The 14,342-nt window shown below is 34.2% G+C and overlaps 1 protein-coding gene across 3 annotated transcripts in view; it reads left to right on the plus strand.

Annotated features, from left to right (window-relative positions):
* The first annotated feature begins 8,080 nt into the window (after positions 1-8,080).
* Positions 8,081-14,342, plus strand: part of LOC149412002 (uncharacterized) — a 56,450-nt gene continuing 50,188 nt past the window's right edge. For all 3 annotated transcript variants that reach the window (XM_089646384.1, XM_089646383.1, XM_089646385.1), the window contains exons 1-4: positions 8,081-8,747; positions 9,040-9,166; positions 10,001-10,151; positions 11,699-11,828. In XM_089646384.1, coding sequence (XP_089502510.1) covers positions 8,585-8,747; positions 9,040-9,166; positions 10,001-10,151; positions 11,699-11,828 — 571 coding nt within the window. In that variant the 5' untranslated portion in view covers positions 8,081-8,584. The remainder of the gene's footprint in view (positions 8,748-9,039; positions 9,167-10,000; positions 10,152-11,698; positions 11,829-14,342) is intronic.

The following is a 14,342-nucleotide window of genomic DNA, read 5'->3' on the forward strand; positions in this document are numbered from 1 at the left end:
ATTATGGCCCTTGAATCTTTTTTGCATTGAACAAAAAGCATCGAGTGAGATGGTACACAAGTTGAGACACGTTCGAATGAGCATAAAACCATTGGGCAATACTGAGGGTGGGTACTTAGTTCTACAAACATTTATTTTTTTAATGTTGGTACACAGTTGATAATACTATTAAGTATAATTTTTTTAACTCCAACCAACATTTGATCAATTCGTTCCAAATTAATTCGGTTAAACATTGTCGGCCAATATGTATATCGGTAACTTTTAGTATTGGTATTAGACGGCCTCCTACTACATGCTGAATTACTCAACTACTCCTACAGCTGAATTTCGAGTCATGTGAAAAGTACATATACAGATTACAACATTAAAACATGACAATCAGTGGCGGCTCGTGACTTTTGGGTGTACTAGAGTGTTAATACTAAATAAAATGTTATTATTGATGTTGTTGTAGCCTGAAATGTTGGAATTTCGAAAAAATATATATTCGGCTACAACAACATCAATAATGCCATTTTATTTTAATATTAGCTCTACTACACCCATAAATATCACGAGCCGCCAATGACAATCCATTTTTTAATAATATTTTGAAAAAAAATGAGTCAGGATCGTCGAAAATGTATTTTTCAATAATATGTATTTATTTTAATAAAATTTCTTTGTGTTATCAATCTTACCCCAAAAACGAATATGTGTTATTTTTTCTGAAATACCTACATTTGAAAATTTGTATACTTTTAAGATACTTGTATAGGTTTTTAAAATAAACATTACCTAATAATTCGCATAATGTAGATGTTATCTAAAATAAATAATGTAAATTGCATTTATTATACTTGTAGAATTACCATTTAAACTAAGAGTTGTGAAATAGTTATACTATTGTATTTAGAATTACATTTTAAAATAAGTACTTAAATGTTTCTAACCTAATCATTAAGTAAGTCAATATCGTAAATTCAGTTATTTCACATAATCTTATAACACACTTAGGACGGGATGTTTCGGAGAATTTGAACAATTCTTCAAATTTCAAAGTTAATTTTCATGTTCTGTGAAAGATTTTTTCAAGTTCTGATATTATTTCAGTTTTGTCAAGCAACTACCCTATAATGATATAATAACAGAACTTCAATAGGACTTTCACAGAACCCGAAAATGAACGTTGAAATTTGATGAATTGTTCAGATTCTTCGAAACAACCCGTCCTTACAGAAGTACAGTTTTATTGTATTTTAAATAGTCAGGAAAGAAATGCTACCGTAGCATTTAAATTTTTTACAACTTTTTATCTTTTTATTTATAATTATCTATGGTAGAAAAACAAAGCTCATAACATTTTCTTTTCTTTCTCATATACAGTAGAATCTCACTTATCCGGTGGTATAGATAACCTGATAATGCCAGAATAAGAGTAATACCTCGGATAACCCCCGTGGACGAGAAGTTAAGGGCCTTTATATCGATGCCTGCCGGGCATAAATAAATTTTATTTCTTCATTGATGAAGATAATATCAACAGCTCTTAGTGAAAATTTGAAGCAGACGGAAACAGAAAACAAAAAGATGACAGTCACAACTGGGACTCGAATCAAGGTCCTCTCTAGTCTTACCGTGACTGGCGCTCTACCAACTGAGCAACTTTAAAAAAACACAACTGGCAGCGAAGAATTAATAGAAATAATTTCAGATAATGTCACTTTGAGATTAATAAAGATGACGGAATGTAATAAGGTGGCAGTAACTCAGACTATCGAGCGCTAGTCCCGGTAAGATTAGAGAGGACCTGGATTCAGGTCCCAGCTGTTACCTTTTTCTGTCTGTCTTTTTCATATTTTTATTGAAAGTTGTTGGTATGATCTTTGTCAATAATTAAATAATATGATGAGATTTAAGTTTCATGCACCGTCTGGTTCCCACAACATTGGACATTGGACATAAGTATTTTAGACTTCTGGACCGCAGACAAGCCAACGAAGTTGATTATGTTATCATGTCCAAGAAAACATTTTGTTATTTGAAAATTTGTGGTCAATTTCACCCTACGTAAGGTAAAATTAACCTCAATTAGAGTACACACACGTCATCAACGCACTTCTATCGGGTTACATCTTCAGCGGCACGAGTGGTTAAAAAAAACGACCGCTCAAGTGCCAAAATATTTGTGAGATTCTTCTATATTTATTGCAAACATACATTTTATCAGATAAATGTTAGTAGAATAGAATAATAATTATTGTGAATGTGTAGCGATAGATGAAAATTTGTATTTAATATGTCTATTACGTGGAAAAATAAAATATGTGAAATTAATGTGCGATGTTTTATTATGTATTTTTAAACATTTTTTTATGTCAATACCACCATAAGAGTCCCAACTGCTCCCAACCGTATGGGACCAGTTTCCATCCCCATTTGGGGTATATTATGAGGATGAAGGTAGTGGATTAGGGAAGAAGGAAGGTGGGGAATTACCCGGCTATTATATCTGGTCACCTAAAGCCATTTCAAGCAATGTTTTGATTCTGAATTGTAGTTTCACTAGGGCGGTGCTGAAAGCATCTAACGTCTCTGGAATGTGCAGCAAGTACACTATATATAATTATAAAAATAAATAATAGAAGTTAAAAAAATAAAATTTACTTTGTCACACCGGGATTTGAAATAGCAATCTTCAGAATCGTAGCCGAGGATCCTAACCACTCAACCACGGAGACCTTTATGTTTAATATATGTAACTGCTTTACTAATGAACTCACAGGACCGCATTTAGGGCTTCATTTAGGGCCGGCACCGTAAAGTGGCCCACACCACAAATAATTGTTTACATTTAAATTTTAAATAGATTAAATTCTAAAATCTCTAAATAGTATAAAATAAAGTCGCTTTTCATGTCTGTCTGTTTGTGCACTTAGTTCTTCTAAACTACGCAATAGATTTTACTATGGTTTTCACTATCGTTTAGAGAATTTCTTCCGGAGTGTTTATATACAGAGTGTATCGGCACTAACCCGACAAACTTTAACCAGCTATTCCTTAGCACATTTGGAGTAAAAAATGTTATGGGCACTTTGCTGTCCGGTAGCATTTTTTTTCAATTAAAAACAAAAAAAAATTTAATTTCCACACTACATCACTGTCATTGGCATTGCGTTTCGTGTTCAACAGCTGTTATAAGCAAGTATGTCAAAAAGCGTCTTCGCTCTTTCGCACACACTAAATAATAATAGTTAAAAATGAGACGAATGGTGCCGTGCCATTTCGTTGTGATTGTAAAAGTGCGCCAATATAGGTACACACGTGCATTATTCAACGGAATTCGAATAAAATATTTCCCAGATGGGTTTTCAAACTTTGACAAAGGATAAAACAGTGGAGACATGTAGTGAAAATATGAATAATACATTTTTTATTTTAAAAAAACGTTACCGGACAGCAAAGTGCACATAAGATTTTTTACTCCAAATATGCTAAGGAATAGCTGGTTAAAGTTTGTCGGGTGCGTGCCGACACACCCTGTATATAATACATGCATATTATATTTATAGAAAGTAAAGAAAAGTCAACATTTTGTAATCAAGTAAAAAAAATCGGTCATTTTTCGAATTGTATATCTTAAAAAAGGCCTACAGCAGTCACCGGTGGTATATGTTTATCTCCTAAGGATGGATAACCCACAGTAATAATTTTGGTAAAGGTTACGAATTCCGCTTCACGGTAAATATGGAATGTTTACTTTGAATTAATACTTGAATTTAGTTATATTATTACTAAAAGTTACTATAAATGTTGGGGAAAACCAATAATAAACACTTCAAATTTTAATTTCTTTAAATTATTTTACATACACGATATACGCCGGTCGTCAACCAAAATCATAACGTCATGCAGCGTTGCCAGGTCCAGATTGCAATATTTCCCTAGATTGGGAGTCGAAATTTCCCTAGATTTCCCTAGATTCTGGGGGTACCACCTTGGCAAGTTAAAAACGTCTGTCCGTCCGGGGGGGGGGGGGGGGTGAGCTTTGAAAAAAAGTACTTTGTTTTTGTTGATAACTTTCATATATTATTTGTAGTAATAAAAATACACGAATACCCAAATACGCCACATATACACCAGTACGTAGTCACTGTTTTTTATTCTCTTTCTTATATGGCAATTATTTTTCTTATATGGCAATAGTGGCCGACAGTGGCAACACTGACACAACAAATTTGACATTGACATTTCAAATGATAATTATAAAATACTTATCATTTCAAATGATGATTATAGAATACATAACATTTACATGATATTTAAAAAGATCAGGTAATTATGGACTATTCCGACACACAAAATACCTACTATTTAACATGAATTAATTCATTATCCCATTCACATATTCATTATTTCTTAATTCAATTGAATCGAAGTATTGTTTTCGATAAGTGTGACGGAATAGGCAATATTTACGAAAATACCTGTGCATGGAGTAAATTGTTAAAGTCAAATAATAGCAATACATAACATAGCGATGCCTTAATCTGAAATTTTGTGTTTTTCCGGGTAAGTAGAAGATTACAACGCCAATAATAATTTGTCAAATAACATATTTTAATGATAATAATATTTGGATAATTTGTAAAGCGCTGTTTTTGTGAAAAAAACACCTCCAAACATTGGAAATGTACGCTTTGCAGATTATGGCATCGATGGGCTGTATTCATTGATATTGGTCGTATATATTGTCATGTAAAAATTTTTTTTTGCTAAAAAGTACGAAATTTCCCTAGATTTGTGCTGATTTCGTGAAAATTTCCCTTTTCCCTAGAATTTTTTTTTCTCCCCTACATCTAGGGAAATTTCCCTAGACCTGGCAACGCTGACGTCATGATACATTTTCGTTCACGAGAAAAGAAACAAAATAATGTGACATTTGCCGGAAATACCAACCTCACAAAATAAATTATTATCAAAATAAAAACAAACTTACCTAATTCAAATCATTCCCGGCACTACTGGTACTGGTTGGGCAGGTTGGGGTTCGAACTGTTGCTGCGTTTCATCGGTACTAATTTCAAGCTGATGTTGCGTGTCATCATATGGATTATACACCGTGCTCACCGTGTTAAAAAATGAATTTAGTCGGTCGTGGGGGTTCGGAAGGGACCTTTTCCAAAGGAATTCGCACAGATAGCCCTCATAATGTTTTTCTGACCTTCCATATCTTGGCACCAGGCACACTGCTTCGAACTTCTCTCCAACAACGTTCAATATGTTGCGTATGTGCTCCAGTTTCCGGATCCACAAAATGTAAACGGTTAACACAATAATGTTCAAAACCTTCGTCTTTGAGACAGTCGTAAGCTTTCCAGCAATCCGAAATTGTTGTCGTCCCTGGCAAAATATATTCTTTGATTAATCTTAAGAGAGTTTCTTTTGTTCTGTCCTCCACTGCACAAACGAACATTTTTTTTGATCCCCGCTCGTAACCACCGAAAATCCACTGTCCCTTTACAATTCTACCCCTATTATATTTTCGTTTTCCTAATTTGGCCTCATCTATTTCCACCGTAACACCTACACCTCCGATTTGTTATTTATTTTTATAACGCCATTGTACACAAACTTCTCTACAAAATGACGACCAGTCAACTACAGTATTGTTTCAGACTCCTAATTCTAATTTGATAAGCGATGTTCTGGGTGGTCGCAAAATTGCCCAAAATAGCACAAATTTACAAATATTTTCTAAAGATAAGTTTGATTTAGAAAAAAAAGTATTTTTTCTGGCCGAAACACTAAAATTACACCTCTTTTTAATACGTTTGTGACCAACACTTATTGTAGAAGTTTTTTGGCAAACATATCTAAAATCCGATTTTAATATACACGCATTTTCACAATTATCACATATTTTTTCATTACGTATAACGCCGTGATTCTTTAACCACTGTAACAGTTCATCAATCTTATCAACAATTCTCAAAAAGCCTGTCAAACCAATTACGCACGAAGCACACGACATTGCAAATTTTGGGAAAAGCGGGAAAATCTACTGAAAACTAAACCGGCAAAAAACAACGGAAGCAATATATTTTTTTAATGTGCATATTCCTGATACAACTAGTTATTTACCTAGCCAGTGCGCGGGTTAGGTTCAGTACCTACCTACGAACTAATTCAGTTAAAGAAAATAAAATCTTGAAAATATTAAATTAATATATATAACCTAACCTAATCTAACTATGATTTTCTATGGAAAAAAATGCCCCTTTAATAAAGCCTGCTCGCGTCCCCTTTAAAGTTACATCCCAGTTTTCAAATAGTATGTGGGCTACGCTAGGTTTGTATAGACTGGTTTGTGATTTAATAAAAATAGATTTTTTGCGTAGCCATGACGACAATTTGCAAAAAATCTCAGAGTTCCACCGATTTTATGACAGCTTACAGTATCCTTTGATGCTATGTCGGAGAGAAGACGGAGACGACATTAATGTTTCTCAAGTTCACCCGATTAGTGGAGCACCTCTACGTAAAACAGTTTCATGCATTAACTACTATTGTTATCGTATAATATACAAGACATTACAATTTTAACCCCTTACTGAAACATTGGATGTTAACGAACCAATACTTGCTCGATCAATATGCAAACATTGAATCAGAGCGATTAGCTTACATCCGTAACTACCAAAATAATTTGAGAGAAGGAAATTGCGTCCAACTTCGGGATGCTTTACGGTCGAATGGTTATACTACATTCATCGTTTACGGGTGGACCTCGATATTTACATGAAAAATCACAGGACGCAATGACTTATGCCAGACATCACGGTGAATCTGATATTTTTACAACTGCAGCATGTAACCCAAACTAGACATAAATCATAAAAATTACATACTCGTACCATCAATTTATCTACATGTGCTGGAGGAAATACGCAATGAACTCAAGGATAACATCATATGGATTTCAGCTGACGAAACCACCGACACTTGCGGCCGTTACATTGCAAATTTGATTTTTGGTGCATTAAAACTTGAACCTTCACCTTCCTATTTGGTGGCCTGCAGAGAACTTGAAAAGGCAAATCATTCTACGATCGCCAGATTTGTGAATGAGGGTATAAAAAAAATATTTCCTGAATCTTCTGCGGATGAAAATGTGTATGTGTTGCTCTCAGATGCTGCCCCCTATATGGCAGGCAAAGCCCTCCAAGTATTTTATCCAAATTTGATTCATGTGACGTGTTTTGCTCACGGAATTCACAGACTCGCCGAAGAAGTGAGATCCACGTTTGCGAATGTAAATAACCTGATTTCATCAGCAAAGAAAGTGTTTCTTAAGGCGCCTGCTCGTATAAAGGCCTACAAAGAAAACTGCCAAATATCCCTTTACCTCCTGAGCCAGTAATAACACGTTGGGGTACATGGATCGAAGTTGCGATGTTTTACCCATTTTGAAGCCATCAAGGGTGTTATCAATGACTTCGATAGTGCAGAGGCTTTGGCAGTTTTCCAGTGCAAAGAATCGTTTGACAACGCCAGTATTAACCTAGCTATGATTACCACTCATTTCGCCTACATACCTGCAAGTATAAAAACGCTTGAAACTCATGGATTGGCGTTGAATGCATCTATTCAGGTTATGAAGGAAATTCGCCTTATGAATTCCTCGTTGCCAAAGCTAAAATATATTAAGCGATCGTAGACACAATTTGTCTACAGAACATTTAGAACAGTTCTTAGTCATATACGTTTTTAAAGGTAAATTCTAAATTTTATTGTTAAATACATTTTATAATTAATATTTTCGAAAATATAATTGTTATCCTTGAGAACTAATAGCTTACTAAAATAAAAAAAAATATGTAAAAAAACGCTTCCTGTATTATTTCATGTTGCATATTTTGACGCTTTTTATGGATTTTCGTGCATATTTTAGCTATTTTTATTGCATATTTGCATGCATATTTTGGGCTATTTTTGTTGCATATAATCCGGTCTCTAATTATAATAAACAATTATTTTTAAGGGTGTCAACACTACGGATACAATATTTGTTCCAATTTGTTCTGAACTGGTAACACTGACTACAAATGGCGATTGTTGTGTTCGATTATGTTTCGCGAGCCGGAATTTTTAACAAAATCGCTGAAGTGTCAGCGTAATTCTAATTATTATTAATTTAAATGAAATGCTGACAGTGAAGTTAATTAAATCTCTCGCCCTGTTTCCTTTTTATCTGTGTGTGACGTAGTGGAAAATCTAAGTGATGTCGGATTCGCTTCCTGAAACAACTAGGAAATCTATCAAATGTGGTATCTTTGAGGCTATTTAGACCTTTATTTGACAGTGATAAGAGTTTTACTGTAATAAAATCCATTTTTAAAATGTGTTTAACTTTCACGTGAAGAGTAAAACCATAAAAAGCTTCACTTTATGTCCGTACATGTGGGGAACATTGACAAAGTGAATTGAGCAACGATACCTTTTGTATATTTTCGATAAGCGGGAATTTTCAAATGTAACAATGGCTTAAATAGTGATATTGTTGATAATTCAGCTATTTTCGATATTTCACATTTCTAAAATGACTAATACAGTGGAAGATTTCAACTCGTTAGCATTTGAGAAGAAACTGACTCAGTTGAAAGACACTCAAGAAAGTATCCAAAGTCTGTCTTCGTGGTGTTTACAGAAGAGACAGCATCATAAGAAGATTGTGATTAGTTGGTTAAATGTATTGAAAAGAGGTAAGATATGATTGTTATGAGTTATAAAATGTATACCTTAGAATGTTCAGCTATCTACCTATTTATTACATTTTGTTTTATGTCTAAAATGTACTAAAATCCTCTGTTTTCTCTACATAAGCTTAACAAACCTCAGTTCTTTGTTGTCAAAATATTACATCACCTATGTCAAAAATATTAAACATTTCATATTGCACCGTTAACATATGATATTGGAATGTTTGATTCCACTTGATCTTTTATTGAATTTACGAGTGAGATATTCTGATGAAATATTTGTTTATTGTTCCAGCCAAAGTTGAGCAAAGACTCACCCTTTTTTATCTTGCGAACGATGTCATCCAATACAGCAAAAGGAAAAATTATGAATTTGTTGAGAGTTGGGGAACAACATTGCAGAAGGCGACACCACTTGTTAGGTTCGTATTTTAATAATTTATTATGCACTAGGATGGGGGTATTAACAAAATAAATGCCTTAAGCTCTGGGGATTACTGGGCATTCGATTTTGGATTCAGCCGCGCTAAAAAAATCATCGCTCCGAATATTAATATTGAAACATGATTAATGTGCTTTAAGACTGATGAATCCACCTACATTTCATTGTTTATCCCATATTTGTAGATTTATTATTGAGCTGCTTGCAGGAATTTAGAAATAAATTCGAAAAAATCGGCTGCCTAAATAGGAAAGGAACTCCACGTAGAAAGTGCAGCCGTTAGCGAGTATTAACCCTTTCGGACTGTGTGTATATTTAAAAGGGCAAATACTGTAGAATAGTTATAAATACCTCCTACTTTTGACATTTCCCATACATTCTAATAGCAGTATGCTACACTACCGTCCCCTAGTGGCACAAGTTCTACGGGTTATTCTTGTTTCATGCATTTTAATGAATTTTTTGTGTAATATTTTCTTTATTTTACATTATTAAACTATAGAAAAAGAAAACTAAAAATATAAATAACCTTCGTAAGACCTTGCTGATTTTTTGCTCATTAAAAAAAAAAATTAAACCGGTTATTAGGTTTGCTTTAACAGTTATAAGCCTACCACCGCCACTGAGTACTATATAAATTCAATTATTTGCCCCCATTGTCGGGAAGAAATGCGATATGCTACACAAGATCCTCTAGCAGCCATTGTTGCCAGCCAATACTGCCAATATTTTACTGGAGTTGGGCGTATTATTAATATTGTAGGGTATTTGTTAAGGGTAAAGTAAATATTGCCTATTTTTTTAATGTTTGTAGGGATGACAAGGTGAAACATCGTATCCTGAGGATATTTAGGATCTGGGAGGAGCGGGCTGTGTATGATGAAGAATTTCTGACAGATCTGACGGGATTGCTAAGTGCGGCTGCGGGGAAACAGATGTCTGACGTAGATCCCAACGATTTTCAAGTAAGGAATGCTTGTTGAAAAAAGAAAAAAAATATTGGTAGTGTGAAAACTGTAAATATTTCTTTGTTATATTATTCCCTTCAAGGACAAACACAAATGTGACTCATATCTAAATAGTATAAAACAAAGTCACTATCCGTGTCAGTCTGTTTGTGCGCTTAGTTCTTCTAAACTAAGCAACGGATTTTGATAGATTTTTCACCATCATTTAGAGAATTTCTTCCAGAAAGTTTATATATAATACATGAATATTATATTCATAGAAAGAAGAGCAAAGTCGATGTTTTGTAATCAAGTCGTAATAAAATATTTCCTTCGCTTACAATGCTAACGCTGTCTAAACCTTATGAAAAACATCAGAATGATGTACTACGGAATTGTACATCTCAAAAAGGCCTCATAACCTCAAAAATTTACCCCAAACCATGATAAGTCCCCGAGTAACGCTGGGCATGTCAGCTAGTATATAGTAAAACTCTTAAGATTTTCGTCTGAAAAAGAAAAGTTTACAGCATTAGCCAACAAAGTACAGTCTATTTTTATTTTTAGTATTTGTTACCAATAAACTGAACTTCTTAACCTTATGTGCCACTGTGAACAGAAAATCTCTTAATCTATACTGATTTAAAAAAAAGCTGATGTCACCAATTGACTTCTAAGCCCCAGAAAATGTAATTGATTATTTGTTTAACTCCTGGAGTATTCTTAGATTTTGTTGTCAAGTTACTTACAACAACGTTACTTGTAACACTAGAACGACAGGTTACTGCTCATAATCTATAAAGACTGTGACCGTCATATTGACAACTGATCGCATGTGAGTGTAGTTTTTGGTATAATATAAAATAAATATAACAATAATGAATGACATTGCTTACATTATTAAATTAGATGCACATTTAATAGAATATGATCTACAAAAACAAAATGTGACGGGAAACACATGCGCGGATATCAACATCAGATAGAATTCTAATAACTTACGCCAGAAGACAGTGACCAATCAACGTACAGAACGAGTTTAAATGATATGCGATACCGAACGAAAGAGACAGACAGATTAGCACTATCATTTTGCGAGGTGGAATGGGTGTGTTGTAAAAGTTGGAGGAAAAATGCTGTAAACAAACTCAGCTTAGTGGCCATAACCGTCACGTTGACAGCGGCGGTCTTTATAGGTGTAAATAATTATATTCTTAAAAGTAAATAAGATACCCTGTTTTTTTCACCACAATCGTTAAATCAAGAATCATGGATAAGTAAAAAAAAAATCGAATGAGTTCAATAAACTTTAAGCAAAATATCGCCACATTACATCGAACAGTCGCGTTTTAACTAGAATTTAAGAAGTTCTTCTGGAAGGTTTATATATATATATATTTATTGAAAGTACAGAAAAGTGGAGCAAAACGTCAGCTAGTTATTTTAATAAAATATGTATAACTGTTTGTTTACCCAATAAATAAAAATAAAAATTTTCCCTTAAAAATTTTAAAAGTAATTAATTTAGAAAAAAATATGCAAATGTGTGCGATTTTTGTTTGTAGGCAATTCAACTTGTGAACAAGATCCGTCAATGCTCTGTGCTGGAAGCTGAAACAGATCTGCAGATGAAGCATATACACGAGAATCCTCTTGCCCTCAAGGACACTGCAATTCTCTGTTCCAGTTTGAAAGGTATTATATTTTCTGCTGCTATTTTATGCAAATTTAAACAATGACATTGCAAACATTGAAAAATTAACACAAATTATGGCAAGTAACAATCACGCTTACGTTTTCAGTACATTCTTAATTCAAACGTTCATTATGAATTTTTATTTATTAATTTTATTTTAGCCGATTATACATCCAACTTTACAAATGTCTAATTTATTATATCTTACATACATACGTTATTAAAATTTTATTATTTTGTTTGTTTGTTTTTGAATCTTTATTTAGATGTACGCAAATTTTTTCATACATCTAGTGGGAAAATATAAAAAATACAAAAAATAACAATTACATTTTAAGAGAAAAAGATAAATACACAAAATTATATTATACAGGGTGTATCGGCAAGTACCCGACAAACTTTAACCAGCTATTCCTCAGCACATTTGGAGTAAAAAATGTTATGGGCGCTTTGCTGTCCGGTAACATTTTTTTTCCATTAAAAACAAAAATAAATAAAAAATCCACACTCCTTCACTGTCATTTGCCTTGTTTCTCGCGTTCAACAGCTGTTATTAGCAAGTGCGTCAAAAAGTGTCCTCGCTCTTTCGTACACACTAAATAATAATAGTTAAAAATGAGACGAATGGTGCTGTGCCATTTCATTGTGATTGTAAAAACGCGCCAACGTAGGTACGTACCTACATTAATCAACGAAACTCGAACAAAATATTGTCAGACGGGTTTTCAAACTTTGACAAAGGATAAAACATTGGTGAAAATATGAATAATAATTTTTTTATTAAAAAAAAATGTTACCGGACAGCAAAGTGCCCATAACATTTTTTTACTCCAAATGTGCTAAGGAATAGATGGTTAAAGTTTGTCGGGTACGTGCCGATACACCCTGTATAAGATATCTAGGTGACTAAAATAATATCGGTGAGTATGTTCAACAATCAAAAATTATTTTTTACATATAAAGCACATGTCCTACGAAAAGTGCTAAGGCTTGTGGCTTTCTTTATGATATTTGGTAGGTTATTATAAAGTTTTTGCCCTTTATAAAACGCGCTGTTTTGTGTGCATGAAAGTTTAGTTTTGGGAAGCCTAAAATCTCTGCGTCTTCTCGTAGGATAATTGTGAACATTTTCATGGTACATAACATTTCTTTGCAGATAATTTGGGAGCATATTATTTTGAAGCTTATACATCATTGTTAACGTATTATATATTATATGTTGTTTGGTTGTCATCATATTTAAATTTTGTAACATAATTTTAACTCTAGTAAAAATGTTGCATTTTAAAATCATCCTTATTTTGTATAACCTGGAGTTTATTATTTTGGGCTTCGTTACATAAGAATAAAACACTAGAACAATAATTTAAATGCGGAGTAACAATAGAATTGTAAACAAGGCGCGTTGTCTTTAGATCCAAGTTATTTCTGATCCTTTGTAGGAATCCAAATTTTTTAGCAATTTTCTTTGTTATTTTTTTTATTTTTTTATTTTTTTTTCTTTTAAAAAGAAAGACAAACATTCCCAGGTTACGAATAACCCAACAATGTTTGAAAATCTCCTACTACCACCACAGAAAGCCGAAAATGTTGCTTGTGTTGCGATGGAGGACTTAGCCAGCCGAGGAATCGAACACGCGACGCTCGGGTGAGACCCAAGCGCTATGCCCACTCAACCACTGACCGGTCTTCTAAGGCTGATTTTAGTGTCACGCCGACCGCACGCGCACCGTCGGCGCTGATGGTCGAGATATATGAACTTCTAGGAAGCGTTTTTGAATGACGCGTAGCTATCAGCGCGCAAGGTGGTCAGCGCTGATGGCTACGCGGCCGTACGCGTCGCGCGTCGGCGCCGCGTAGCTGTCGGCGCTGACGATCGCACGAGCGCCTCTACTTTCAGCGAGCGTTCTAGTGTCGAGCGGAGCAGACATCATCGCGTGTACAGTCATGGCGAATCGCGAAGTGGATACATGTCGATTTATCGATGAGGTTCGCCATATAACAAGAAAAAGTCTCCAGCAACGGCTCTCTGCTCAATCAATGGATGAACATGGAGTCTTCGTCGTCGCCGGTTTTTATTTTTTTTGGATAGGTAGTACAAAGCAGCAATAACTAATACACTTCGCATTTTGGTCTTCGACTGTACAGTAAGGCGGTCAGTACGACACTGACACGCTGAGCCTCAGCGCTGACGAACTATGCGCTGATCTATGAGCGCTGACGGTGAGCGTGACACTAAAATCAGCCTTAGTGTTATGTGTTATGTATTCTAAGTGTTCATCAAATTTTAATTTTTCATCTAATATTACACCCAGATATTTAATACTACTCACCCTTTCTATGTTTACGTTATCAATTTTTAGTATTGCCTGCTCGTTTCCCCCTACACTCTCCACAATTAAAAACTTTGTTTTCATAACATTCAATTTTAGTTTGTTTTGGTTTAACCAAAGTGTTACACAATTTAAGTCAATTTGTATTTTTTCAATGGCGTCCTGTAAATTTTTATTGGC

Source organism: Hesperophylax consimilis, chromosome 24 (assembly GCF_061612785.1).
Source record: "Hesperophylax consimilis isolate HC1 chromosome 24, BYU_Hcon_1.0, whole genome shotgun sequence".
Lineage (NCBI taxonomy): Eukaryota > Metazoa > Arthropoda > Insecta > Trichoptera > Limnephilidae > Hesperophylax > Hesperophylax consimilis.